This window comes from Saccopteryx leptura, chromosome 10 (genome assembly GCF_036850995.1).
Source record: "Saccopteryx leptura isolate mSacLep1 chromosome 10, mSacLep1_pri_phased_curated, whole genome shotgun sequence".
NCBI classification, from domain to species: domain Eukaryota; kingdom Metazoa; phylum Chordata; class Mammalia; order Chiroptera; family Emballonuridae; genus Saccopteryx; species Saccopteryx leptura.
The window spans coordinates 10,458,383-10,486,133 of NC_089512.1; the positions used below are offsets into that span (position 1 = coordinate 10,458,383).

At 50.4% G+C, this 27,751-nt stretch overlaps 1 protein-coding gene and 1 long non-coding RNA gene across 3 annotated transcripts; one reads left to right on the forward strand and one right to left on the reverse strand.

The window, feature by feature from the left end:
- The first annotated feature begins 1,099 nt into the window (after positions 1-1,099).
- ZNF445 (zinc finger protein 445) lies at positions 1,100-24,574 on the forward strand. Of its 2 annotated transcripts, none has more exons than XM_066351057.1 (7): positions 1,100-1,146; positions 14,554-15,111; positions 17,394-17,562; positions 17,925-18,001; positions 18,299-18,425; positions 19,603-19,713; positions 20,866-24,574. In XM_066351057.1, exons 2-7 carry the CDS (start codon positions 14,683-14,685, stop codon positions 23,226-23,228), a joined length of 3,276 nt encoding a protein of 1,091 aa, XP_066207154.1. In that variant the 5' UTR covers positions 1,100-1,146; positions 14,554-14,682; the 3' UTR covers positions 23,229-24,574. The 2 variants fall into 2 exon arrangements, with proteins under 2 accessions (XP_066207154.1, XP_066207153.1); XM_066351056.1 differs by lacking the exon at positions 1,100-1,146 and adding an exon at positions 13,822-13,885.
- On the reverse strand, positions 23,955-27,114 carry LOC136382133 (uncharacterized). The gene is made up of 2 exons (XR_010747202.1): positions 24,565-27,114; positions 23,955-24,476 (listed from the first exon to the last, which is right to left on the reverse strand). It is a non-coding gene; the product is annotated as an uncharacterized lncRNA (long non-coding RNA).
- Between the last annotated feature and the right edge of the window lie 637 nt (positions 27,115-27,751).

Consider the following 27,751-nt stretch of genomic DNA (forward strand, 5'->3'; position numbering starts at 1 on the left):
GGTTTTAACAATTAGCGGTATTTCTCCTGGATGGAGGAACCATAGGTGTGGAATTACAGATAGAGGCTTTAGCGATGCACACAACCCAAGCCTTGAACGTTATTCAGCAGGCCCTATATCTCTTACTAGATGAAACTACCCAAATGAGAAAGGTGGCGTTGCAAAATAGAGTGGTTCTAGACTTTCTAACTGCTTCCGAGGGGTTGGAGGAGTGTGCTTTACTACACACAGAGTGTTGAGTATAGTCCTGATCACCAGGAGCAAGTGAAGGAAGCTCTAGCAAAAATGAAAGGGGAGGTCCAGGCTCTACAGGCTCTACAGGACTACCCCATAACCACCTGGTGGAACCCCGTAGGGCACACCTGGCGATGGATCTTAATTGCCATGGCCCTGGTTGCTGTTTGTTTGGTGGTAGGTTGTTGTACCCTGTTTTGCTGCTGCAGCCTCTGAGCTCAAGGAGCTGCCCAATGTACCAAAGCCCCCATTCTGTAGAGGTGGATTGTGGGAAGATGACAGTGAGACCTAGGATGTGGGCTCTAGTCAATAATATGGACTTCAGAGGCCAACCAGCTCGCACCTTTCGGGGCTGCCTAACTCAGCTCCAACTCCCACGCCTTTCAGGGCCCATTGACTCAGCAACTGCTATATAAGCCATACATCATCTTTTTGCCCCTTGAGCGGATGTAACACTGGCACCCTACCACTACTGTCCCTAAGCACGACATCGGCCACTCTGGCACTACTAGGGTAGGAATAAAAGCATTGCAGCATCTCTCATATTCCTCTGGCTCCTCGTACTTTCTTCACCTTGGCAATCTCACCTCCTAAGCCATCCCACGTAGAGTAGGGGGGCTCCGACCACAGGCCAAGGCTGATAAAGCAGTGGGCCCCGAATTGGCCTGGGAGAGAGAAGGGCAGGCACTGTGTGGGGTAGGTGGGGTGTGTTGGGGACGAGTCCTCGATAACTCAGAGACCGTCGAACCGTGCACTGGCACCGAGGAGAAGCCGAGACGTTGGCCCTCCCTGGTTCCTAGAGAGGCCGCAGAGGCCCGGGGCGGTGACGCGCTTGCGCGACCCTTTCGGCAGCACACCGGCGTGGGGCGTGCGGGGCTGCGGGAGGGCTGAGTGTGGAGGCCGCGGGAGACGGTGAGTGGCGGGTTCGGGCGCTCGGGGCGTCGGGGACTGCTGTGCCGCGCGCGGTTGCGGGAGGGCGGCGGGCGCGCCGGGCCCTGCGCGGCCTCGGAGCGGCGCCTGAGGCCGGGCCTGGGGGCTGCGCCCGGGGCGGGTGGGCTGGCCCGCGACCCCGTCGTCGCTGCGCCGAGGGCGGACCTGGGACCTGCGCCGCCCGGGGCGCCCGAAGGGGAGAATTTGGAGTGATGGTTTGCGTGCTTGCGCTCTTCTCCCAATTATGCAAACAAAGCGTCCTCTTTACGGACAATTAGAGGGTGAGTGTAAGAAAAGTAAAAGTAATTGCAGCCCGCCAGTATTTTCATTTGGAGGCTTCCGAATGTATATAGATTTTACCTCTCTGTACCTTTATTTTTTAAAATTTAATTTATTCGGGCGACACTGGATAACATAATCGTGCGGGTTTCAGGTGCCCGATTCTACCACATACCGTATTGTGTGTTAACCCTCTTCCTCATCGCCGTTTATCCACCCGTACCCTGCTCCACGCCCCCCAGTCACCATACCGTTGTCCGTGTCCATGAGTTTTTTCTTTTCCTTTTCTTTTTTTGTCTTTTGCTCAATCCCTCCGCCCCTCAACAAGCCCGCTCCCACAGCAGTATTTTAAAATTTTTGCCTTTAAAAACTTTGATAAAACAATGCTGTGATGAAATATACATAACATTTAACATATGATGCATAAGAATTTACGATTTTAACCATTTTAAAGTATATAATTTAGCGCCGTTACGAACATTGATGCTATTGCTCACTGGACAATTATAATATCATATCTTCAGTTTGTGCAATGCGTTTGTTCATAGACTGCTTGCTTAATTTTGGTGCTAGCATTATGATGCCACTAAAACATGTTTCTAAGTATAATTAAGAAAACGTTTTGTTTGCTGTTTATTTTTCCATAATACACAATGCACAGTCTGTAAGTGCTCGACAAGTTATGTTTGTGGAGAAAAATAGGAAAATCTTGTTTATTGGGATGTTTTCAGCAAGAAAGAGTAGTGTGTAAAATGTAGTTTGTTAAACATAAGGTACATCTCTAACCTAAAGCCACTGTACTACTACTGTCTTCGGACTTGCATGGGACTATGAAATCAAGGTCTCCTTCCTGGGTTAAAAGTGGTGGCCAAGAAGGAATACCATCCTGTTTCAAACTGTTTGAAGTTCAAAAGTGAAGATTCAATATTATGTAGTTGTTTACAAGGAAATGTCAGGGAGTGTCATTTTTGATGAAGGATTTCAGGGAATTCCCTCCCACCTGTTACACATGTGGGTATATCTGTCTGTGCGTTCAGGGCCTGACCAATGAAACTGCTGTTACATGTTAGATGAATTTTGAAGAAATCAGACAAATCTGGTTTAAAAAGTAACCTTCCTGGAAGCTGAAAAGATGGGAATGTGGTTTTTTTGTTTTGTTTTGTTTTGTTTTTAGAGACAGAGAGAGAGAGAGTCAGAGAGAGGGATAGACAGGGACAGAGAGAGATGAGAAGCATCAATCATTAGTTTTTCGTTGCGCGTTGCAACACCTTAGTTGTTCATTGATTGCTTTCTCATATGTGCCTTGACCGCGGGCCTTCAGCAGACTGAGTAACCCCTTGCTGGAGCCAGCAACCTTGGGCTCAAGCTGGTGAGCCTTGCTCAAACCAGATGAACCCGCGCTCAAGCTGGCGACCTCGGGGTCTCAAACCTGGGTCTTCCGCATCCCAGTCCTACATTCTATCTACTGCGTCACTGCCTGGTCAGGCAAGATGGGAATGTTTTGAAGGTAAACCTCAATAGGGGAACCAACAAAAGCATCAAAAATCCTAACAGTTCCACTGCTGATTTTTCTGGTGTTCCTGGTATACAGGAAGTATTGGTATATAAACGTTCTGTGATATCACAGAGTTGCTTAAGAGTACAAATGCATAAAGTATAGCTAAACATAACTTACCTTATTTGGCAATTTCATTATTTTTATATCAAACAATCTGAAAGAGCTCCCTCATTTTATTATACGCCATAGCACCTGTCATTGTCTAACATACTATGTTTTATTTGTCTGTCTTCTCATAAGGTTCTCAAGGCAGTACTTTTTGTCTGCTGTGACCTTAGTAACTGATACATAGTAGTTGCTCATGAAATATTTGTTAAATTAATGAAAGAATGAGTCCCAATTGGAGATAAGAATTTACTATACTTAATGTTCTTGATTGCCAAGTTAATCCTAAATATCTAATATAGAAATAAATCAGAAAAAAAACCGGTAACAACTTAAACTTCTTCAATTTAAAACCTTTTTATTTTGAATAGTTGTAGACTTACAGAGGGCTGCAGAACTGTACAGCGTCCCCTCGTCCCCTTTATCTATGTAGTTTGCCTACAGTTACTACCTTGCATACCATAGTACAGTCATCAGGAAACTTCAAAAGTTTGCAGTAGTATGGCATGACTAATGAAACTGCTGACTTATCAGAGGTCATCAGTGTGTGACTGTTGACCCTTTGCATTCCAGGATTCAGTCTAGAATCCCGCATTTATTTACTTTCATGTCTCCTTCCGCTCCTTCAGCCTGTGGCAGTTCCTCAGTCTTTCCTTGTTTTTCCTGACGCAACACTTTTGAAGTATTTTGCATTTGTGGCTTTACAATGACCATCGACTTGGCTTTGTTAAGTGTGTGCTCCTGTTTTGAGAATGATGCTGATATGTCTTAACACTGGTGATACTAATCTTATCCTGTGGTGTCTACCAGGTTTCACCACTGTAAACATAGTGTGTTTCCCTTTATAATTAGTAAGTATTTGTGGGAAGATCCTTTGAGACTTGGCCTAGAAACATCCTGTTTCTCCCCAGCTTTCACCAATCAATTAGCATTCTTTGATGGATCTTGCCTGCAGCAGTCATTAGTGTAATGGTCTAATGGTGACTTTCATTTCTGTTATTCTGTCTGTGTTTATTAACTGGAATTCTTTGTGAGGAAGAGTTGTGCCTTCACCCCCTGTTGTTTATTTGTCCAATTAGTTTTATCAGTGTGTGTGATGTTGGTTGTGTAATTTTTTCTTTGACTCTAATGCAGTCCTATTTTTATTTTCTTAATTTATTCTAGTGTTGGCTCTTAGGAGCCCTTTCAGGTTGGCTGGTTTCCCCTTGAAGTTCGTTTGTTCGTTCTTTCGATTTTATTTTTATTCATTTTCGAGCGGGGAGAGAGAGAAGAGGGGAGAGGAGCAGGAAGCATCAGCTCCTACATGTTCCTTGACTGGGCAAGCCCGGGGTTTCAAACCGGCGACCTCAGCGTTCCAGGTCAATGCTTTATCCACTGTACCACCACAGGTCAGGCCTCCATTCTTTCTTGTATCTTTTCCTCACTTTATTTCACCACACACTACTTATCATATATCTTCTGTACCCTGGCCTGGAGTCAACCACTTCTCCAGGGACCCTGGTTCTGTTTATTAAAGAATGGTATTTAGGTGTCAAGTTTTGGGCACTAGGTTTGAGGTCCTTTTTAATTGGTATTTTTAAAACAATTTTTTTCTGTCTGCCGTGCAGTGGCACAATGGATAAGGCATCAGCCTGGAATGCTAAGGTCACTGGTTGGAAGCCCTGGGCTTGCCCAGTCTAGGTACATACGAGAAGCAATTGTGAGTTAGTGCTTCCCATTCCTCATCCCCCCCCCCCCGCCTTTCTCTCTCTCTCTCTCTCTCCTCTCTCTAAAATCAATGAACAAAATCTTATTTATTTATTTTTTTAGCGAGAGAGAAAGGGAGGGGGAGGGAGACAGGAAGGCAAAGGGATAAGAGGCATCAGCTCGTAGTTGCGGCACCTTAGTTGTTCACTGATAGCTTCTCATACGTGCTTCTTTTTTTTTTTTTTTTTTGTATTTTTCTGAAGTTGGAAACAGGGAGGCAGTCAGACAGACTCCCGCATGCGCCCGACCGGAATCCACCCGGCATGCCCACCAGGGGGCGATGCTCTGCTCACCAGGGGGCGATGCTCTGCCCACCAGGGGGCGACGCTCTGTTGCAACCAGAGCCACTCTAGCGCCTGAGGCAGAGGCCACAAAGCCATCCCCAGCGCCTGGGCCAACTTTGCTCCAATGGAGCCTTGGCTGCGGGAGGGGAAGAGAGAGACAGAGAGGAAGGAGAGGGGGAGGGGTGGAGAAGCAGATGGGCGCTTCTCCTGTGTGCCCTGGCCAGGAATCGAACCCGGGACTCCTACACACCAGGCCAATGCTCTACCACTGAGCCAACTGGTCAGGGCTCATACATGCTTTGACTAGGGGGCTCCAGCTGAGCCAGTGACCCCTTGTTCAAGGCAGTGACCTTGGGCTTCAAGCCAGTGACCTTTTAGGCTCAAGCCAGTGACCATGGAATCACGTCGAGGATCCCACACTCAAGCTGGCGACCTTGGGATGTTCTATCCACTGCGCCACCACCACTGGTCAGGCAAAAACTTTTCCCCCCGCGTTGATTGGAGAGAGGAAAGGGGTGAGGGGGAGAGAGACATCAACTTGTTGTTCCACTTAGTTGTTCCATTTACTTGTGTGATCATTGGTTGCTTCTCCTGTGTGTCCTGATTGGGGATTGAACCCATGGCCTTGGCATGCCAGGACAGCGCTATCCACTGAGCAACCTGGCCAGGTCCTTAATTGAGACGTTTGTATAAGTATTGTTTTAGCAATAGGTACCGGAAGAAATCTTTCTTACTTGCTTATTATTCATGTATAAAGTAAACCTGTGTACCCTCACAGTTGTAGGAAAAACCTGAGAATAAGGGACTACCTAATGAAGATTTTAAAAGGAACACTAACAAAATTACATTCCATATGAGTTGAAGAAGCAAAATGACAAAAAGAAGAAAATGTCCCTGAAAAATGGCCAGATGATTGCTTGAGATTTTCCTTGTTCTTTTCGAAGCGTTTATTTTCTTTTCATTGTGGGGATGAGAGTGGGTTAAGGTATGACTATCGGGGAGAAAAGGCCTGTTCCAGCTCAGGTCGCATACTAGGCCCTGGGGGCTCACATCTGGTGGAATCTTCACAAGCTGATGAAGGAAGCTTTTTTTCTGTCCCCAGAAGCTAGTTGGGGCAAGCACGGACCCTGTGGCTTTAGAAAACCCGATTTTCACTGGGCTGGTTCAGTTCGCTGGCCCCGTGTCTTTCCTATGCTCTGGGCCTTGCACTCGGTTGGGAAGGCCCAGCAGGTCTTTAGCTTTTTATCCGTGTTCATGGTAGCTGAGGCCATGCTCACCCTTTCTTCCACTAAAGACCTGGAGTCTTTGGTCGTGTTATGGGGCAGTCACCGTGACTTTCCTGTTTACCAGTCTTCTGTCTCATCGCTCTTTACAAATACTTCACTGACGTTTTTTGGACATTTCTGCCCAGATCCTTTAGAGTATGCCAGCTGGAAGCTTAATTTTGGTGCTAATTTCATGGCAGGTCTCAATTTCCTGAGATAGGTCATTACCATCCTGCTGGCTGCATTTCTTCCAAGTATTTGTCTGGCCTCAAGTTCATTGCCTTCAGCCACATTGCCAGATTTCTCTTCACCCTTAGCATTGCCCTGGGGCCTTGGCATGCTTGCGTCTCCTTGCTCTGTGTGCCGTTCTGCAGGTTTGTCTGGGGAAGGCACTCTTCTCCCTCCTCCAGCGACCTTCTGAGCAGCGTCTCTGCTTCCTGTTTGTGCTGTCGGAGCTGGGCAGGACTGGAGCCGGCCCCTCTGGCTCCTGAAGCACCCTTCCCTCTTCTGCCTTCTTTTTCATGCTGCGTCTTCATTGTTAGGCTCAGCCGAAGGAGCAACGCACAAGGCCTGATGAGTTTTATAAGTTTATTTATGCATCCGCAAAACAGAGGGGCTGAGACCCTAGTGGCATCAGCCGAGAGCCACAAACGGGGTGTCTAATAGAGGGACTGCTGCAGGCGTTTGCTGACGTAGGGTTGGTTCTGTTCAGACTGATCATTGTAGACGCTATTGCAGCCCTGATACGGGGAGAGGGGTAGGTAGTTACGCATCGCATCGTGTGCAGTAAAAAAATGAGAGGAACTGTGGAGTTAGCGGGAATCCAAGGAAAAGGGAGAGATAGGGATAAGAGCAATTAAAAGAAGGGGCTTGTTATGTGGGAAAAGCGGAGAACTGGACTAGCTGGAGAAAGCAGCCTTTTGCCTCGGGGCAGACCTGGTGGCTTACTCGTTGTGACCCAGGTGTGGTTGGAAGTTACAGAGTGATGGTGATGCTGCATGCTGTCTTTGGCAGATGGCCACCTGAAGTGTTTCCTGATGTTCTGGTGAAGCATAGGGCACTTGAGTTAGTAGGGGAGTATGGAGAGCGGCGGAGTCTTTTATTGGGAGTGCAGTTAAGGGTGAGTGTTTTTAAACTGTTGTGGGAGTGTATGATGTGAAAAGTGGATTTGTAAGCCTTGGCTGGTTGGCTCAGCAGTAGAGCGTCGGCCCGGTGTGTGGAAGTCCCGGGTTCAATTCCCAGCCAAGGCACACAGGAAAAGCGCCCATCTGCTTCTCCACCCCTCCCCCTCTCCTTCCTCTCTGTCTCTCTCTTCCCCTCCCGCAGCCAAGGCTCCATTGGAGCAAAGTTGGCCCAGGTATTGAGGACGGCTCCATGGCCTCTGCCTCAGGTGCTACAATGGCTCCAGCTGCAACCGAGCAACGCCCCAGATGGGCAGAGCATCGCACCATGGTGGGCATGCCGGGTGGATCCCGGTCAGGCGCATGGGGGAGTCTGTCTGACTGCCTCTATCTTCGGAAAAGTACAAAAAAAAAGTGTATTTATAGTCAATGTATATCCAGCGGCTGGGGTGAGGACTCTGGTGAGAACTAATTCAGCGTGTTGGGATGTGGTTTTTAGAGGGAGGGACTTGACCTTGAAAGTTTGGTGGAAGGAAAGGCTTGAATTCAGGAGGGAGGTAGAGTTTGTGTAGCTGTGTGAAATAGAAAGATTGTGGGAGAAAAGAACTGTTGTTGATTGTCCAAAACTGATTTTTTTCTCTCTTATCTCGTCATACGATAGGGGTTGGTCAGCTGGGAGTAATGAGGACAGAGAGGGTAGAGGGGGATTTCCTAGATAACAGGAGAGGGGGCAATGAGTTGGTTGGAGGGAATACTGTGGACCCCAGTAATCAAGATGGAGGAAGGAAACAATAGTCCTGAAAAGTTTAAAGAGGGCCAAATAAGTGACCCTCATCTCTAATAGGAAAGAAGTGGCCTTACTGGTGACCTGCAGTCACCTGGGGCTCTGCCATTCCGATGGTGGAGGTGGAGGCCTGCGGCACAGCTGGGCCCCTTCAGTCTTCTTTATCCCGACGATGCCAAAGAGTGCTGGTGCGTCCAGGCCAGTGCTGGCTAGAGGCTGGGATGCCCCTGGGCCTTGAGGAGCTCGTGGGTGGTCTAACTTCCAATGGCCCACACAGCCACAGAGAGGACAGGGTCTGGTTGGTGGCATGGGCTTGGGACAGGGGCAGCTGCAGTGTCCCTCCTGTCTGCATTTAAAGCAGGCCCCTGGGGAAGGGCTAGAAAATCCCTGCTGGGGCTCTGGGGGCCTTCTTGTGGTTTTCGGCCCGGGAGACCACCTCAGCGAGCGTCTGTAAGGCCTGGGTTTGGGCTGGTCGCTGTTCCTCCTCCGGATGATTGAAGACCTTAAAGGCCTGGTGTAGAATTCTGCTGTTAACGCCCCTTTTTCCTGTAATATGTATATCCCCTTCTCACCTTTGTTTACTTTCTCGGTTCCTTTCTCTTTTTGCTTCTTCTCTTTGCACAAACCCTCTACAACCAGCACAAACCTTTGGCAACTTTCACAACTTTCTTATCTATTCAGAACTTCATTTTCCTTTAAAAAGTATTTCAATACCTTATATCTTTTATCACTAAAATTATAGTTTCTTTCTAATTAATTAAAATTCTCAATTTCCAGAAACCTTAACTTTCAGTGATAGCTAAGTCAGTAATTAGCAATTTTAGATTGATACTTTTATAAGCATACTTATGAGCCTTAAAAACAGCTTTTTCTATTGGCAAGCATACTTATATGTATATATATTTTTTTCATTAGAGTCAGAGAGAGGGACAAATAGGGACAGACAGACGGGAAGGGAGAGAGATGAGAAGCATCCATTCTTTATAGCAGCACCTTAGTTGTTCATTAATTGATTTTCTCATATGTGCCTTGACCAGGGGGCTACAGCAGACTGAGTGACCCTTGCTTGAGCCAGCAACCTTGGGCTCAAGCTGGTGAGCTTTGCTCAAACCAGATGAGCCCACGCTCAAGCTGGCGACCTCGGAGTCTCAAACCTGCGTCCTCCGCATCCCAGTCCGACGTTCTATCCACTGCGCCACCGCCTGGTCAGGCGCAAGCATGCTTATATTTTTAGAAGACGTAACAGAGATAACGAGAACCTTTTGTAAACCCAGGCAAAATAAACATATATTTTCTGTTAAGAACTTTAAAAGATATTGTTTAAATTTAAACCAGTAGTAATATCAAATGCTTTTCTAGACCACCCGGTTAAAAAAATAAAAACATTTGGAATAGTTTTATATTTTATTATAAATATAAACAGTATCAGTAGTTTCAGAGAAAGCAAGACTTTTTATTTGTCCTTGGCAGAGAACAGAGAGAGTGGGCTACTGAGCTGCTTGGATTTTAAAAGTGCCAATATGCACTCCCATTTCCCCACCCTTTTCTGAGTTTTACTGTCTGGAAAGGGGAGTGAGATCTTCCCCCAGTTTGAATTATTATTTTCTTTCTGAGTAGACTTTTTAATAAGAACATGAAAGAGAGTGCATATTATAATAAACAAAATCTAAAAGACAAAATTCGAACAAAAGGTATTTGTAAACCAAATCCTCCAGAATAAATAACTGAGACACTAGTCTTGAAACCTTGTTTTATACCAGCCAGTGTCACAAACAACATTTATGGGGTCCAGATGACACAAAACCTGAATGGCAGAGACAGAAGATTCCCAGTGAGTATAGAACAGCAAATGTTTCAGACAGACAGATGAAACAGATGAGACAGACAGGGAGGTCTCAAACTGAAATTGAGTACATAGAAACAAGACAATTATAGTACAGAGACATGAGCAGGACACAAACAAAACCTGATTAAACCTATTAGCAGAGTTGCAATTTGGACCTTAACACAGGAGAGAATGAATACATAGCATAACAACATGGCAAGACCTTACAGAACAAAGAAACAAGTTCAGGATATATAATTTCATTCTATTTAAATTTAAATTAGTGCTATTTACATATTCCAATTTTAAAGCAACTGTGCCCAGAACATCTAAATACAGGAATGAGACTATTGGACAGAGTATATACAGTTAGAACAGTATATCTTTTTTCTTTGTATTTTTCTGAAATGAGAAGTTTGGAGGCAATCACTCCAGTATGTGCCCAACTGGGATCCACCCAGCAAGCCCACTAGGGGGCAATGCTCCATTGCAACTGGAGCCATTTTTTTTTAGTGCCTGAGGAGGAGACCATGGAGCCGTCCTCAGCGCCCAGGCCAACTTTGCTCCAATGGAGCCTTGGCTGCAGGAGGGGAAGAGAGAGAGGGGGGAAAGGGTGGAGAAGCAGATGGGCACGTCTCTTGTGTGCCCTGACCGGGAATCGAACCCGGGACTTCCACACGCCTGGCCAGTGCTCTACTGCTGAGCCAACTGGCCAGGGCCCAGTTGTTGATTTTTAATTCACCACATTCTCCTACAGGTGTTATTGTTCAGCATGATAAATTAGTTGAATGGATATTCTTGCCTAATTCTACCGTAAAATCTTTCTCTCTTCCTATCTTGATCTCATGTCTTCACTTATTCTCAAAGGAAGAGAACGAATTCAACAATTTGTGGAAGGTGATCTGTCTACAATCATCCTTCCCTTAACAAGAGCTAACATTTCTTCTTGTTTTACTCTTAATTTTTTGAATTATCTACCTTTCTTACCCTCCACAGCCACAGATCAACATTACTCTGCTTCTTCCTTATCTTCTGTTACAGAACGTCCACTGATATGGTGGCAGGATCCGGTGACCAATCTTTGGGTAATGGGACAGTTGTTAACCTGGGGACAGGGTTTTACTTGTATCTCACCCTCTACAGGAGAAGCTCCACTTAGGGTACCCCTTACGACCTGGGACCCCCAATCATGCGGATGAAGAGACTAACCCTCCAGACCACACGTCTGGTGGGACCAATGCAAGCGACGAAGAAGGCAGCTCTTCCATCCTGGGGGCAGATAAAACATCTGTGCCAAGAAGCAGAGAAACAGTTGAAGCAGCAGAAAACTTTGATGACGGCTCCTAACATGACAGTTGCACTTTTTGCTCTGCTTATGTTATGATTTCTTTTACGGTTCGGACTCGCAAGGAACCAGACACATCAGATGAAAGTAGTATAAGCAGAGGCTGAAGCTCTTAGGCGGAATCAGCCCCGAGAAACTGCGCCACTGCATATTGAGTTCCAAAAGCCACAGCTCAGCAGATAACACTAGAAAGCTACACAAGCCTTTTTTCCCACCTATACCATCCCCAACCCTGCACATCTCCTGTTTCCTTCATGATCAAGGACACGAGAAGAGTCCGTCTCAGAGCTTATCAATCATAAAGGACATCTGGTTCTTGAAGGCATTCCTTCAAGAATCCTGAGTACTTGCATCCCAGTAACCCCAGGCCAGTCTCCTGTTACGGTTAACACACTGAGATCTCCGTCTCCAAGTAACCCCCGCTCTGAAGTTAACTACCGTTCATATTTGTGCAGGGTCTCTCCCTTCATACTTACAGTAACTTCCTCAGGTGCTCGCAACAAACCCTCTGGCAACTGACACAGAAGAAAGGCTGCAAGACTGCTTATGCAGCTATACGAAAACAAAAAGGGGGACGTGGGAAAACGGCTGGGAATTAGACTGTGGTCCTGAGACAAATCTTTTGTGTGGACTTTGGAACGTCAAGTCCTGAGGGGGCAGAACGGTGCCCTTGCAAGCACTAGTAAGATTGTTTAAAGGAAGCAGCTGATCCCTACGGCCTTTTCCTTACATACCTGAAAGACATTAGTTAATTACCCTTCTCTGCACCTGAACCCAGGCTCTGCTAATTTGCTTAATGAGCAAAGAGACCAATAAATACAATGAGGCTGCGGCGATCTGGGCTCTCAGTCCTAGAGGCTGCGAGTCCCCTGTACCCATCTTTTCTGTATGTTGTGTCCTGTGTATGTGTTTTCTTAAGTCCTGCAGCACCTTCCTTTCGTGCACTCCCACGGCTGAGCTGGTCTTGGCACCTTACTAATGTTACTTTTTAGTTTTACTACACTTCCAAACTACCGTTCCTAGTGGCTGTATGAATTTAAACTTCTATCAGTGGTTTGTGCTTCTGTTCTTTTTTGGTCAAGAGATTTTTAAGTACTGATATAGTTATCTCTTTTTCTTTTGTTTTTTCCCCCTTAAATCCTTGCTTATCCTGGCATTCTCGTTCTCTCTCTCTCTTTTGTTTTGAAGTTTTTAGCTACAATTCATTTGGCATGTGATCTTTATTTGTATCGGCCTAGCCAGTTGCCTGTGTATGAGTTGCTGAAGTGGCCATTCTCTCCCGCTGTCTTAAATGCCGCCTCTGTTATGTGCCAGATCTATACATGTGTCTAAATCTTTGTTAGGATTCTGTACTTTTCTTTTTATCTGCTTTCTGTATATTTCTTCAGTAATACTCACTGTTTTTAATTATTGTACTTTTTATAATAGGCTGCATTATCTGGTGGGACAAATCTTTCCACCTTTAAAAAATTGTCTTAGCTATTTTATTGTTGGCCTTTTACTCATTAGTATGAATTATGCAGTGATTTTCAACCTTTGTTTCTCACGCACTCATAAACTAATTACTAAAAAAAGGGGGGCCCTGACCTCTTCTTCCTTAGTAACTTATTTATTTGTGCCATAGATGAAAATGGTTGTATTTAGTCAGGGGCACTGACCTTAGTAATTATAATTAGTGTGTGTTTGTGCCATGAAAAAAAAAGGTTGAAAATCACTGATAGAATATGCTTACCAAGTCTGAAGAAAACCTATATTGGAGTTTTGTTGGGATTTTTTAGACTTTTCATGTAGTTGACATCTTGAAATATTAGTCTTTCTATACTTAAGACTTACTCAGATTTATTTTGTCTTATGTCAGTTTAGTGTTAAGGTCTTGTACGTTTCGTTTTGTTTTGACAGAGACAGAGAGTCAGAGAGAGGGACAGACAGGAAGGGAGAGAGATGAGAAGCATCAATTCTTCATTGCGGCACCTTTGTTGGGCTACAACAGAGCGAGTGACCCCTTGCTCAAACCAGCGACCTTGGGCTTCAAGCCAGTGACGACCTGGGGTTTTGAACCTGGGTCCTCTGTGTCCCAGTTCAAAGCTCTATCCATTGTGCCACCGCCTGGTCAGGCTTGTACATTTTTTATTAGCTTTATTTCTGAGGATTTTATGGTTTTTGCTGCTACTGTTGTGTGGGTTCTTTTTCTTATTGGTCGTTGCTGGTGTATTGAAAACATGTTGATTATATATTGATTGTATATTTAGCCTACTTAATAATCTCTCATATTAGTTTTTTTTATTAAAAAGATTTTTATTTTATTTTATTGATTTTAGTGAGAGAGGGAAGGAGAGAGGGGGGGGGGAACATTGAGCTGTTCCTGTATGTGTCTGGCCGGGGATCGAACCAGAAACCTCTGTGCTTCAGGTCAGTGCTCTAACCAACCAACCAAGCTATCCGGCCAGAGCAGCCCCATATTAGTTTTAACAGTTTTTCATTTGGTTCCCTTAGATTTTTTTTAAGTGGATGTTCATATCATTCATGAGTAATATTAACTTTGCTCTTTCTTTTCTTTTTTTTTTTTAATTTAAAAATTGCTTCATTCTGTACGTGCCCTCAACTGTGCGCACATGCACATACCCCAGAATACAGTAAATTATGTGAATGAATAAAACCCTGTGTACACATATTTTACTATAGTCTGGGGTATTTTCTCAGTTTACCCCAAATCATGACAATATACTTTTGTTTTTTACTGATTGATTTTAGAGAGGCAGAGAGAGGAAGGGGGGTGAGAGAGACAGAAAAGCATTCATTTGTTGTTCTACTTAATTGTGCATTCATTAGTCACTTCCTGTAAGTGCCTGGCCAGGGGTTGAACCTGCATCCTTGGTGTTTCAGGATGATGCTGTAACCGACTGAGCTACCTGGCCTGGACCTAGTCCTGTTTGATTGGTTCCTGCTGGCAGGCACCACCATGCCAATGCTCATGCGCCCTCTTCCCATACATTAGAGATGATCCAACCAGCAGGATCAAGCTTCACACTCCTCACATTCCTCCTGAACACTAATAGTGGTTATTTGTCTCTTGCCAGTGACATCTGATGTCCCAGCAAATGGCATTGTCCACTACGGTGCTGAAAAGATACTCTCGAGGTCCCAGCAGTGACCCGGCTAACACAGGCTCGGTTTGCACGCTGCTGAGTAGACCCTGAGTAGCAGTGATGCCTCCGGGCAGGTGGTATGCCGTCCACCCAGCTCAGGTCCAGGCTTCCAGGGAGCGAGGACGCCTCCAGATGGTGAAGAAGGAAGAAGAAGATGAAGGCTACACTTCCGTGCAGACTGCTAGGCCGCAGACCCTGAACCGTCCTGGCCAGGAGCTGTTCCGCCAGCTCTTCAGACAGCTTCGCTACCATGAGTCTGCCGGGCCCCTCGAGACGCTGAGCCGGCTCCGGGAGCTCTGCCGCTGGTGGCTGAGGCCCGACGTTCTCTCCAAGGCCCAGATCCTGGAGCTGCTGGTGCTGGAGCAGTTCCTGAGCATCCTGCCCGGGGAGCTCCGGAGCTGGGTGCAGCTGCATCACCCCGAGAGTGGTGGGGAGGCTGCGGCCCTGCTGGAGGAGCTGCAGAGGGACGTCAGCGGGACACCACGGAGGGTGCGTGCGTGTGAGCGAGTGTGCAGTGCCCAGTGGACGCGCCTGCCGTGAGCCAGCTTGTGGGGGGGGGGCTGACCTCTGAACCCTCAGCTCTGAGGAGTGCAAGGGAAGTTTTTCCTTCCGTTCCCACGGCACCCGAGCAGCTGAGAACTAGACCCTAAGCAAGGACCTGTGAACAGGCAGCCCTTCCCACCTTCCCAGGGGATGATCAGCTGCAGGAAGAGGGATTGGGAGTATCCGTAAATAAAAAACAGTAACGCATTTTTAGACACCGTGACTGAGAGTATGCAGAGCCCATCTCTACATGTCTAACTGGACTTGACGCTGACCTGTCAAGTCGGGGTGGTGTCTCTTGCTCGGAAGGGGGAGGATTAGAGTTTGAATTCATAGCTTCTGATACATGTTAAGGCCGAGAAGAGCAGTACTGTGTGCACCATTTAGCTTTTTTCTCAGTAAGCCTCTGAGGATTGTTCAGTGTGGGGGTGAGACTTCATTCCGCAACCTCTGTGTTCGTGCCCACATTGGTCTCCCTGTCAGAGCTTCAGAGTATTGAACAGAAAATGCAAAACTGATCTGGCAGTGAGCAGTTGACCAGGATGGGTTTGGAGGGCTTACCATGCGCTTGGCCCCGGCCTTGCTGCCGGAGACCGAGTGCCGGCCGCGGGCAGTCCACACACACTCTGCCTCTCCTGCCCCACACGCAGACTGTTGGTGTTCCCACCTCTTTGGAGGTGGTTTTTTGTCTGTTTGTTTTTTAAAGAGCATTTGTCATTTTTGTAGCCTTTAAAATAGTTATTTCTATGAAAATATGTATAATTCTACATATATAAATTATGCATAAGTTGAAAGTTACTTTTAAGATATCTGTAACATATTTGACATACTTCTCTCCCAAATTTAATATAAAATGAAATCAAATAACACAGCTGAACATGGTCTACCAGCCATAAAGGGTTATAAACGAACACGTACAACTATTAAGGAAAAAACCTCTTTTCTCAACACTGGGAGCTATTTTTAAAAATCTAAAAGAGCAGTTATTATTTTTACCAAAATTATGAGGTCAAAAGGATCTCAAAATGATTTACTAAAGCAAATAAGATACACAGAAGGTATAAAATTGTGGCCTGGTTGGTATTCGACTCATCTAGATGTAGATAAAAGGTTTTAAAAACTGAAAATGTCACCAAATGAGTAGAAAGGATGTTCCTGGTTGAAAGCTAGTTAGAAATTGTAAAACAAACATCGAGCTGGGAGAAGGCCACTCAGATTCTGGAAAATGAACAGAAGTGCTCCAGATGCATCTAAAGCCACAGAAGCACCCTGTGGCTCACCCAGGTGACAGAACAGGAGACCCCAGTGCTTGCGCAAGTTTATCTTCAAACTCATTTGGCTCTGCTTCCATACTCTTACTGTTTCGTTATCCTCCCTTTGGCAGGGTCTGGGAGGAACAGAAGATAAATTAGGGTGATGAGTTGATCATCTTGAGTCTGTGGCTCGGAATCAGGTGTTGGATGGCCTCAGCCTGAGTTTCGTCTGTGTCAGTGTAGAAATGTTTTAGCCACAGGATCAGAAAACTTGACGTTCACTGGCTGTAGTTTTCTCCACTCATTTTTACAACAGAGGGAGCCTTGCCTCCGACCCCAGAACTATTGGAAGGCCTGGGGCAAAGGCCACCTCTTTCTCCTCGGTGGCACTGCCATTTTTCGCCCCGGAGACTTTTTCTTCTGTGGCTTCTGGCTAACCCTCACAGTGAGCTTGGTCTCTCTGTCCCTGTCGCTGCTGCAGTCAGGTTACAGTCCCGGAGCCGTCCTGTCTCTTTGGGGTCACTTTGCGCGCATGTGCCTAGAGCAGTGCCTGTTCTTGGTGGCCAGTATCCACTTGCATCTCTGCTGTGAATCATCATCAGTGTGACTCTCAGGGACACATTTCTCCCATTTCTAAGTTCCAGGCCGGGGGTGGGGGTTGTGGGCCAGTAGGGAGTGGCACTGTGGCACCTGAGCCCCGACCACAGTTCTTACTGACTTGCTAGGTACTTGCTGGTGTCAAGCTGGGCTCTGGCCCTACCTGTCCAGCCCATGGCTCACACTGGAGACCAGGGAGGCCGAGGGGTCAGGGGTCTTCCCTGGGCTCTCTCCTCTTCCTTTCCCTCTGCCTGTAGGTAGTAATGGGCCTGGCCTGCCCTTCTCTGGTTTCTGCCCTTTAGAGATTAGCCATGTGGCCTCCTCTCTGAGTTGCTTTTCGATTCCCATGGGGACCCTCTCTCCCTTTCTTCTTGTCAGGACCCAGCCCCTGCGCAGAGCCCAGCGGTGCATTGGATGGGCACCGGAGCCCTGCAAGCCGCACAGATACGGCCCTCTGCTTCACCGCTCAAGAGTGGCTCCGCCCTGGGGGACCAGCTGGAGCCTCCCTGTGAAATAGGAGTGCGTGACTTCCTGGCTGGGCAATCCGGTACTCACCGCCTGGCTCCAAGACCCCAGCCGATGCCACACTTCCCAGATTTCTTGTAGTGTCGTCTCTCCACCATCTGTCCTCTTGCGAGAATCCCTTTCTGTCCTGGCCCTTAGCTCTGTGTCTTTTCTACCTCCTCTGTGAACCATGTCTGCCCGGCTCCTCCTCCCATTGCGCCCCCATTTCTCACTCCCCGGCTTTCAGCAAACACTGGGGAAATGTGAAATGGGTGTTTAACAACAGTCCATGCCTGCTTGTGGGCCCAGGAGTTTTCTCTGTGTGACGGGGGGAAGAGGGGGCTTCTCAGTGGGGGGGGGGGTCGAGAGCGGGGCTGCCCTCTCTCATGGTTCTTTCTTCTCCAGCTCCTCCTGCTGCCCAGGTGCCTGGCCTTTCCCAGAGGGAGGGGTGTCCAGGAGATCGGGAGACAGCCCAGCCTCAGGTGAGCCCCAGGACCTTCAGTCCTTCGTGACATCCAGTGTTGCTACCCAGTGGAGGAGCTGCTGCTCCCCCATGTCCTGTGTGTCTGTCCAGTGACCTCCCATCCAGAGGTCCATGTCCTGGAAACTAAATTATCTCCCATTGAGCCCAGAGCTCTTCTGCTGGGTGGTGGTCTTCTCTCTCACCCTTACCAGATCTCGCCTGTACTGACTCAGAGCCAGCCCCACGCCCCGTCCCCCTGCCCTCTGAAAGCCAGGGGCGTGGACTGGCTTGGAGGTACAGGCTTGTGTTTTCTTAGGAGGCTCTGACTTTCAAGGATGTGGAAGTGACCTTCTCCCAGGATGAGTGGGGATGGCTGATCCCTGCTCAGAGGAACCTCTACAGGGATGTGATGCTGGAGAACTATGGGAATGTGGCTTCTCTGGGTAAGGCACTGATGTCCCCATGCTTCTGCCCACCTTTACTTCTGCCTTCTTCGTTTTCCTTACGGTTCATACTGGGGGGCCTGACCTGGGTTTAGACTTCAGCTCTAACTACTAACGAAGTCAGTCAGTCACCCAGTCTCTTCTCTTGGAAAATGGGGATAAGAATGCCTGGCATGCTGGGTTATGGTAAAGATTAAAAGTCGAGGCCCTGGCCGGTTGGCTCAGCGGTAGAGCGTCGGCCTGGCGTGCGGGGGACCCAGGTTCGATTCCCGGCCAGGGCGCATAGGAGAAGCGCCCATTTGCTTCTCCACCCCCCCTCCTTCCTCTCTGTCTCTCTCTTCCTCTCCCGCAGCCAGGGCTCCATTGGAGCAAAAGATGGCCCGGGCGCTGGGGATGGCTCCTTGGCCTCTGCCCCAGGCGCTAGAGTGGCTCTGGTCGCAGCAGAGCAACGCCCCAGAGGGGCAGAGCATCACCCCCTGGAGGGCAGAGCGTTGCCCCTGGTGGGCGTGCCGGGTGGATCCCGGTCGGGTGCATGCAGGAGTCTGTCTGACTGTCTCTCCCCATTTCCAGCTTCAGAAAAATACAAAAAAAAAAAAAAAAAAGTCGTGTGCGTCAAGTTCCTGGTCCATTTAGGCATTTAAACTATATTGGCTGATTGAATGGTCATGTGGTTCCCACTTCCAGAGAATCCTCCTGATCCTTTTGGTTGTGACTTCTCTCAGCCTCTCTTGTCTCTGCTTAGGACTGTTAGAAATGGCTGGCTGGGCCTCCAGCCTTAGCTTCCTCCTCCTGCCTTCCTGGCCTTTCCTCCCTACCTAAACCCCAGGCCTGTGAGGTTCCTGGAGAGTAGTTCTGTGTGACTCATCTACCTCCCCTCTTCTCCTCCCCCCCTCTCCTCTCCTCTCCCCTCCCCTCTTCTCTCCCCTCCCCTCCCCTCCCCTCCCCTCCCCTCCCATTCCCCTCCCCCTCTTCTCCTCTCCCCTCCCCTCCCCTCCCATTCCCCTCCCCCTCTTCTCCTCTCCCCTCCCCTCCCCTCCCATTCCTCTCCCCCTCTTCTCCTCTCTCTTTCCCCCTCCTCCCATTCCCCTCCCCCTCTTCTCCCCTCCCATCTCCTCCCCTCCCTTCCTTTCCCCTCCCCCCCCTCTTCCATCCCTTCCTGTCCCCTCCTTCTCTGCAGTGGGGCCATTCACCAAACCTGCTCTGATCTCCTGGTTGGAGACAAGGGAGCCATGGGGCCTGAATGTCCAGGTCGCTCAGCCTAAGGGGAATCCAGGTGCTGCCCCTGCAGGTGAGTTCCAGAAAATCTACCAGATTCTGCTCCTCCAGCATGTATTCTTCGGGTCTTTCACACCAAGTAAATCGTGGGAAACATACATACTCCCTTGTCTGTTAGAAGGAAGATCCTTATTAGTGTTGCTAAGGAGTGCCAGGCCCTGGGCTTCTCCCCTCCAGACTGACCTGTGAGACATTCTTTTCTGGCGCTGCCTCTTCCCCAGAAGCCTGTCAGTAATATTCTTGTGCACCGGAGGGCTTCGCCATGCCTTGTGCTTTCCATTCAGTGGTGCTCCTGAGCCCTGCTGCACTCCCTTTGAATCCTAGCGCCTGCCCCTTCCTGCTCTTAGGGGCCCTCATCCCAGTCCTGCTCCCTTCTCTGCTTGGCTCTCCCCCTGTGGTGGGCGTGGTCTCCAGTCCCTTCAGCCCCGCCCTCCCCGCGCTCAGGCCCTCCTCGGAGCCCCGCCCTCCCCACGCTCAGGCCCTCCTCGGAGCCCCGCCCTCCCCACGCTCAGGCCCTCCTCGGAGCCCCGCCCTCCCCACGCTCAGGCCCTCCTCGGAGCCCCGCCCTCCCCACGCTCAGGCCCTCCTCGGAGCCCCGCCCTCCCCACGCTCTGGCCCTCCTCAGAGTCCCGCCCTCCCCACGCTCAGGCCCTCCTCGGAGCCCCGCCCTCCCCACGCTCCGGCCCTCCTCGGAGCCCCGCCCTCCCCACGCTCAGGCCCTCCTCGGAGCCCCGCCCTCCCCACGCTCAGGCCCTCCTCGGAGCCCCGCCCTCCCCACGCTCAGGCCCTCCTCGGAGCCCCGCCCTCCCCACGCTCAGGCCCTCCTCGGAGCCCCGCCCTCCCCACGCTCAGGCCCTCCTCGGAGCCCCGCCCTCCCCACGCTCAGGCCCTCCTCGGAGCCCCACCCTCCCCAGAGCCCCAGCCCTCGGCTCTGTCTGTGCCCTGGCTCCTCTCCCCTCTCAACCCTTTTTCTTTTCTAACTGGACGCGATTCTGCCGTCTAGCTGGTGTGCCCATCTTGCTTTTCCTCGGCCCTGTTGAGTAAAGGTATCGGCAGTCAGGCGAAAGTCACACCCAAGTTCACAGCACGTTTTTGTCTCTGGATGCTTTCAGAGGTTCCATGTATGGAAAAAGAGTACGTTCTCTTGTCTTTTATTTTGTGTCAGGTGAGCTCCAGATCAAAACAAACAAGCTCATCTTAAATCACGAACCTTTGCAAGAAGCAGAAACAGCCGTGTCGTCAGGATGCCGTGTGATGAGTGTTTCCGAGCATCCCGGGCCCGGAGAACCCGTGGAACAGCAGAGCGGGCTGTCGCAGGAGCGGTGTGGAAATCCCACACCGGTGAGCACTCCGAAGAAAGAGACCAGCTTCAGTCCCGGGGCGGGAGCAGAAGCGGACGGATCGGGAGGCGCGAAGACTCTCAACCTCATCCATGTTGCCTACTTGCGAGTTCCCAGAAGAAAGCGGCCTCTGCAGCGCGGCCGTGGCCGCTTCCGAGGGGCCTCCTGCCACTTCGACTACAAGGAGTACGGGAGAGGCCGCAGGTGCGTGCTCGGCGGCTTCGCCCTGCGGCAGAGGCTCCACGCCGGGCTCAAAGGCACCGCGAAGGACATGCGCGGGACAGAGTTCAGCCTCGGCCTCGGCCTCCGGCACCAGCGGAGTCTCCACGTGCTGGGGCTACTACTGTACAGATGCGGCGACTGTGGGAGGACCTTCGGTCACAGCTCCCATCTCTCCCACCATCAGCGACTCCACACACAGGAGAAACCGTTTAAATGCCGCGTGTGTGGGAAAGCCTTCAGGTGGAGCTCGAACCGTGCGCGGCACGAGAGAATTCACACTGGCCTGAAGCCTTACAAGTGCGGGTTATGTGACAAAGCATTCCAGCGCATGTTTGCCTACCATCTGCATCAGGAAAGCCATGCTAACCAGAAGTTTCTCGAATCTAATCGGTGTAAGGAAACCCTTGCTTACGGCTCAGGGTTGGAGCATCATTTGCAGGACCAAAGCGGAGAGAAACACTTCGACTGCAGCCAATGCAGGAAATCCTTCCACTGTAAATCGTACATTCTTCAACATCAAAGGATCCACACCCAGGAGAAACCTTATAAATGCACCAAATGTAGGAAAACGTTTAGGTGGAGGTCCAACTTTTCTCGTCATAAAAGAATGCACCAGGAAGAAAAGTTCTGTAATCAAGACAAATGTAGAGAAGAGGCCAGGGAGACCCCCAGCTGCAGTCAGCCCCCGAGTGCTCCGCCTGTAGCCAAAGCCTTCCCCTGTCAGCAGTGCGGGAAAACTTTCACTGCGAAGCAGTCTCTCGTCACCCATCAGAGGACTCACACAGGCGAGGGACTGTACCGAGGTAGGAAATGTGCGAAGGACCTGACCCCCAGGCCGGCCTTTGTTGTCCGGGAGAAGCAGCGCTCTGGGAAGGGAGAGGCCGAGGACAGGTCCTCTCTGAGTCGGGAGAGGCCGTGCCAGGAGCCCCCCAAGCCGGCCTTTGTTGTTCAGGAGAAGCAGCGCTCTGGGAAGGGAGAGGCCGAGGACAGGTCCGCTCTGAGTCGGGAGAGGCCGTGCCAGGAGCCCCCCAGGCCGGCCTTTGTTGTTCAGGAGAAGCGGTGCTCCGCGAAGGGAGAGGCCGAGGACAGGTCCTCTCTGAGTCGGGAGAGGCCGTGCCAGGAGCCCCTGCGCGCTCAGACCCCAGGGGAGCCCTTCAAGTGCTGCCAGTGCGGCAAAGTCTTCCGCAACCACTCGTTCCTCCTCATCCACCAGCGCCTGCACACCAGGGAGAAGCCGTACAAGTGCAGGGAGTGCGGGAAGGCCTTCCGGTGGAGCTCCAACCTCTCCCGGCACCAGAGGAGCCACGCTCTCAGGAAGCTGTACGAGGACCGCGAGAGGGGGGGCACCCCAGATGGGCAGCCCCAGGTCCTCACGAAGGAGAAGAGTTTCTGGTGTCAGGAATGTGGGAAAACCTTCACCCGTAAAAGAACTCTCTTAGATCATAAGGGAATCCACAGTGGAGAGAAGCGCTATAAATGTAACCTCTGTGAGAAATCTTACGATAGAAATTATCGCCTTGTGAATCATCAGAGGAGCCACACTAAAGAGAAGCCTTTTAAATGCCAGTGGTGTGGGAAGGATTTCGCCGGAAGGTCTACCCTCTGTGTCCATCAGAGAAAGCACACCAGGGCCGCCCTGTCTGAAAGCAGCCTGGCCCAGTCGTCTTCCTCCCAGGACAAAGGGGCGAGGGGGCAGGACTCAAAGCCAAGGGGGGAGAAGCCCCCGGAAGATCGCGAGAAAGCCTGTGAGCAGAGTTCCGGGCCCACCGGCCTCCCAAACGTTCCTGCGGGGAAGAAGGGTCACAAGTGTAGCCTGTGTGGGAAAACGTTTAGCAAGACCTCTCAACTCATCAGCCACAAGAGATTTCATACCCGAGAGAGGCCCTTCAAATGCGCGGAATGTGGGAAGACCTTCCGGTGGTCTTCCAATCTGGCTCGCCATATGAAAAGGCATATCAGTGGGTAGCCCGGGGCCTGACCTGGAGGAGAGGGGCTCTGGCTGCCCCGCTGGAGAACCCGTCATTGTAGGCAGTGCGGAGGGCCCAGCCCTTTCTATCACGGACGCTGGTCACAGAGAAGAGTGAGGATTCAGACACTCGGTGCCCCGCGGCCTACCCAGCTGGCAAATGAGTGCTCTTCGGGGCCATTCAGGGGGCTCAGGCCCTCAGAAGGGGCCTGGAGCTCCCCGGCCAGGTCTTCTCCGAACTCCGAAGGGAGAGACCACTGCCCCTTTTTGTTTGACCGGATGTCTGGCGAGGTGGGCTGTGGCTGCTGGGAAGAGGCCAGTTGGTCCCAGGTCTCCCTCTGCATCTGCCCTGTCCTGTGTGCGTTCTGTTCGACCTTACAGGCGGCAGCAGCAACAGGAACTCCTCCCGGTCTCCCCGGATGCCTCATGGGGAGTTCTGGCTGCAGCTTCAGCCTTCGCAGCTGGCTTTGGCTACCTGCTGTGGGCGGCAAGTGGAGGAGCGTGGGGTTCTGGGCTCCGTCACCAGGAGGATGGAGCGCCCCCATCACCATCTCTGTCCCACAGTTGTCTGCAGTGCAGCAGACACCCCTGCGTTACACAGAAATGTGCCAGACCCCGCTGTGTGGGCCAGAGACCCAGCAGTGGCTAGGACAGACAGACGAAGCTGCTGTCCTGGATCGTTACGGACGATAAACATGTGACACGTTCAGTATTTTGGTTGGCGTGTGTGTTGTGGACAACGGGAATTGGGGAAGAGTGAAAGGCCCGCTGGATTGGGAGGTGGGCCGCGATTTTAAATAGGCTGGTTGTGAAGGGCCTCGACTGAGAAGGGGACATTTGAGCAGAGACCCGAAGGAGGTCACAGGAGGGTAGGCTCTTGTCTGGTGTCCTCAGAGAATGGCAAGTGGCCCCTGGGCTAGTGTGGAGCTAGCCAGCTGCAAGCAAGCGGCCCGGAGAGGTGGTAGGCCAAGCCGTGTGAGCCTCAGGGTCCTTACTGGGGCTGGGCTGCTTTTAGATAGAGGTGATGTCTGAATATGAATTACATCTTACAAGAGTTAACCACAGACCCAAGGACTCAGTGAAATGATGCAATGGGAATTTTCTATTCAGTCACCCCTTTTGCCAGTTTCCATGAGTGGGTCCCCACCCCCAGCCCCGCCGGCTGTCCAGTTGTTCTGCGGGACCAGCAGTGCACGCTGTGCTTGCAGCTCTGACCTCTGCACACTGCCGTGTGCTGTCCCCCTTCACCTGCAGTGTTACACCCCGTCCGGCCGTGTGCTGTCCCCCTTCACCTGCAGTGTTACACCCCGTCCGGCCGTGTGCTGTCCCCCTTCACCTGCAGTGTTACACCCCGTCCGTGTCGGCCCAGGTCCTGGGTCTTCACGGCCTACTTTTCCTGACCCGCGTCCCTCAACCCTCTCTCCTGGGACCTGTGTCCTGCTGTGCTAGGCATTGTCTGGGTCTGCTAATAGGCCCACCACTGCAGGGGGACTGAGGCCAGGGGTGGGTGCTGGTTTATCCGTTTGCCACGCAGAGGAGATGTTGCACAAAGTTGCCTCTATTAAGGAATATAATGCTGAATTGAGTTAGCTAAGTCATGATTGGAGTTTTCTGAAAGGGTCCTTGAGTGCAGGCCACCCACATGTGCACTCCTGCTAATGAGGAGCCCAGCTCTGCGTGGCTCTGAGCCAGAGGGCGCCAGTTGACCATGGTGACTTCCCCAGCCACAGTTCCCATCTCGCACCCTGGAGAGCACACCCCTCTTTCCAACCCTGCCCCTCCTCTCGCTCCCTAGGCAGAGCTGAAGTTGGGGCTGAGGGGGGCCAGGGGGCTGGGCTCCACCCAGAGCAGGGGCACCAGGTCTTGCAGTCAGCTGTTCGGTGTGGTCGGCCTCACCCTCACTGACCAAGACCGTCAGTCACGTGCAGAGAAGCAGCACAGGAAATAGAACTTGTTAGGGACCATCTCACTCATCAAGTTGACAGAATTTTAAAAGCTGCAGTGTGGGTAAGTGTGTGGACCAGTGGGAACTCACTGCTGTGGGGGTGGAAACTGTGGCAACCGTTCTGCAGAGCAGTTTGCAGACTCTTGGGAAGCTGTGTGTGCTCTGTCCCCCAGCGGGTCTCCATGTGGAGGAGGGGACGCGCTCAGCTGCATCGCAGTCCAGTGTCTGGCGGCGTTGTTGAGGTAGAAAGATAGGGAAAGCCTCAGTGTCCATCAGCAGAAGGACAGAGAAAGAAGGGTGTTGTTTTTGTTACTCTGGGAAGTGAATATGAAAGAGTTTTAGTTTCATCTTTCAGAGATAAATAAGTGATACGAGAAAAGGGCGGAAGGTGCATCCAAATACCGTTTCTGTAAAGTTAACCACTGTATCTGTGGGAAGATTACTTCTGCGTGTTTCACGTTTTCTGTAACATGGAATAGTGGTGCCAGCCTCACGGGTGGCTGGGGTGGGGGGACGGAAGAGGAAATAACATACGTAAAGTGATTAGAGTAGTGGCTGGCACGTAAGCGTTGTTGGCATATAGCAAGCCAACCTGTTGTTAACTGTTTTTGCGCAATAATGTATTTCCTGTGGATTCAAGTGATATGAAGTCAGAGTGTAAAATCGTGTATTGGGATGATGTGTGAAAGTCCTGCCCTCCCACCCCCGGCCCCCACCCCCAGGGCAGTAGTTGCCGATGAAATTAAGGAGGGTGTCTGGAGGCTTCCGTTTTGACATACTTCTTTTTTAACGTAGATGTAGGTGGGTCAGCATGTGATTTAATGGCATAGTGTGGTGGGTTCTTTAACTGTTTGTTTAAAATACTTAAAAATAAAAGCTTCTTTCCACATGGGCTTTGACATCATCTGACTGGATAGAAATCCTGGCTTCCGCCCTTTGTGTGGGTTTTACTGAGATTGGGTCACTGGGTCTCTCCTGGCTTCAGGATCCTTACCTGCAGAAATCGGAGCGACCCAAGTGGCTTTGAGGAGAGGAGCGGCCGGCCAGGTGTGACCCTAGGTGGGATCCCCTGCAGCAGTTAACAGTGAGGGTGTTCTCCGTGTATCGACACACGACCTCCAAGACGTGCAGTTTATGGGAAATTATAAGCTGTTTCCTTTAGTTCCTCTCTGCCTGACAACAGGCAAAACCAGAGGCTTAATGCTAAAGTGGGATCTGTGGACTGAGACGCTTAGCCTTCATCCCACTTGTTTAGGTAGGACAGAAGAGGGCACACACGTTCACTCACCGACCCCCACAGCTTTTAAGTTCATACCCTGATAAGAAGAGTGAAGAGGTTGGAGACAGGAGAGCCCGTGTTCCGTCCCAGTCCGACAGCTCTCGGCCAGAGAATCCTTTCTTGCCCGGGGAAGGCCAGGCTTTTTGTTCTCTTCAGGCCTTCGTCTGATTGGACGAGGCCCGCCCACTTTATGAGAGTCCTCAGCTTGACCCAAGCCCACCAATTTAAATGTCAATCTCATCCAAAAACACCCTCACAGGGAAACCCAGAGTAAATTTGCCGGAATAGCTGGACCGCCGCCCCCGCTGTGTGAGGACACACAGGTCCAAGGAAAGGCCCCAAGACTGCAAGTCCACCTCTGTAAACAGGGCAGGGAGAGACCGAAGGGGCACTCGAGTGTGATGACTGAGGGTTATCACCAGGGAAACTTGCATTCGGAGCATGTCTTGGGCAGTTGCAAGATGAAACGAGTTCCCACACTGCTTAGCTGGTGCCGGATAATTACACAGTGCACAGAAAGGGAGAGGTGGCAGTCACGCATACTAATATGCGGCTGTTCCTGGGTAGCAGAGACTGCTTTACACGCTTGACCAGGTCCGGGCAACTGGAACGTCCTCCAGACCCACACGTGCCAGGAGGCAGGGGAGGGTGCCGGTGGACATCAGGACAAACAACAGTGGCCAGTGGGCAGTTTGGGGTCGGGGAGTGGGGTGGTGGTGACGCCGGCGGTCCCCTTGACGGGCCAGGGCTGGCTCGCGGGCCCAGCGGCCTTCGTGGTCTCTCCTCGGCCTCGGCTAGTTGACACAAAATCGGTCATGACACCCCTGCAGCAGGGCAGTGTCCCTCCGCTGTTCCTTGATGGCAGAGCCTCCCAGGGAACCCACTGGCGAAGCGGAGCGGCGGGTCGCAGCGTTCCAGCGCCAGCCCAGGCGTCTACGGAAGGGCGGGTCGGAAGCAGAGAAGAAGCTAGTAACTGGCACAGCTTTTCTAAATTGCTTTGATTTAAAAATTCCTAGGATGTTTGACCTAAAACTTTGGGACTAATAATGTTTGTTAAGGAAATTACATGTGTTAAGTTATAGGCAACTAGTCACTTAAAGGTGTAAATTACGTCATAAGCTGTCGATTTGACCCATTGACCTGGTAATAATTAGCTATTGAACGTGACCTTATCTTGCTGTAAAGGACTCAAAAGCCTCAAGAAGAGTCTCTGAAAGTTAAGAACACAGTTAAAGGTATTCCTCTTCATAAATGTTTATTTTACAACAGAATTTAATAAACAATAAACTTAATAAAATA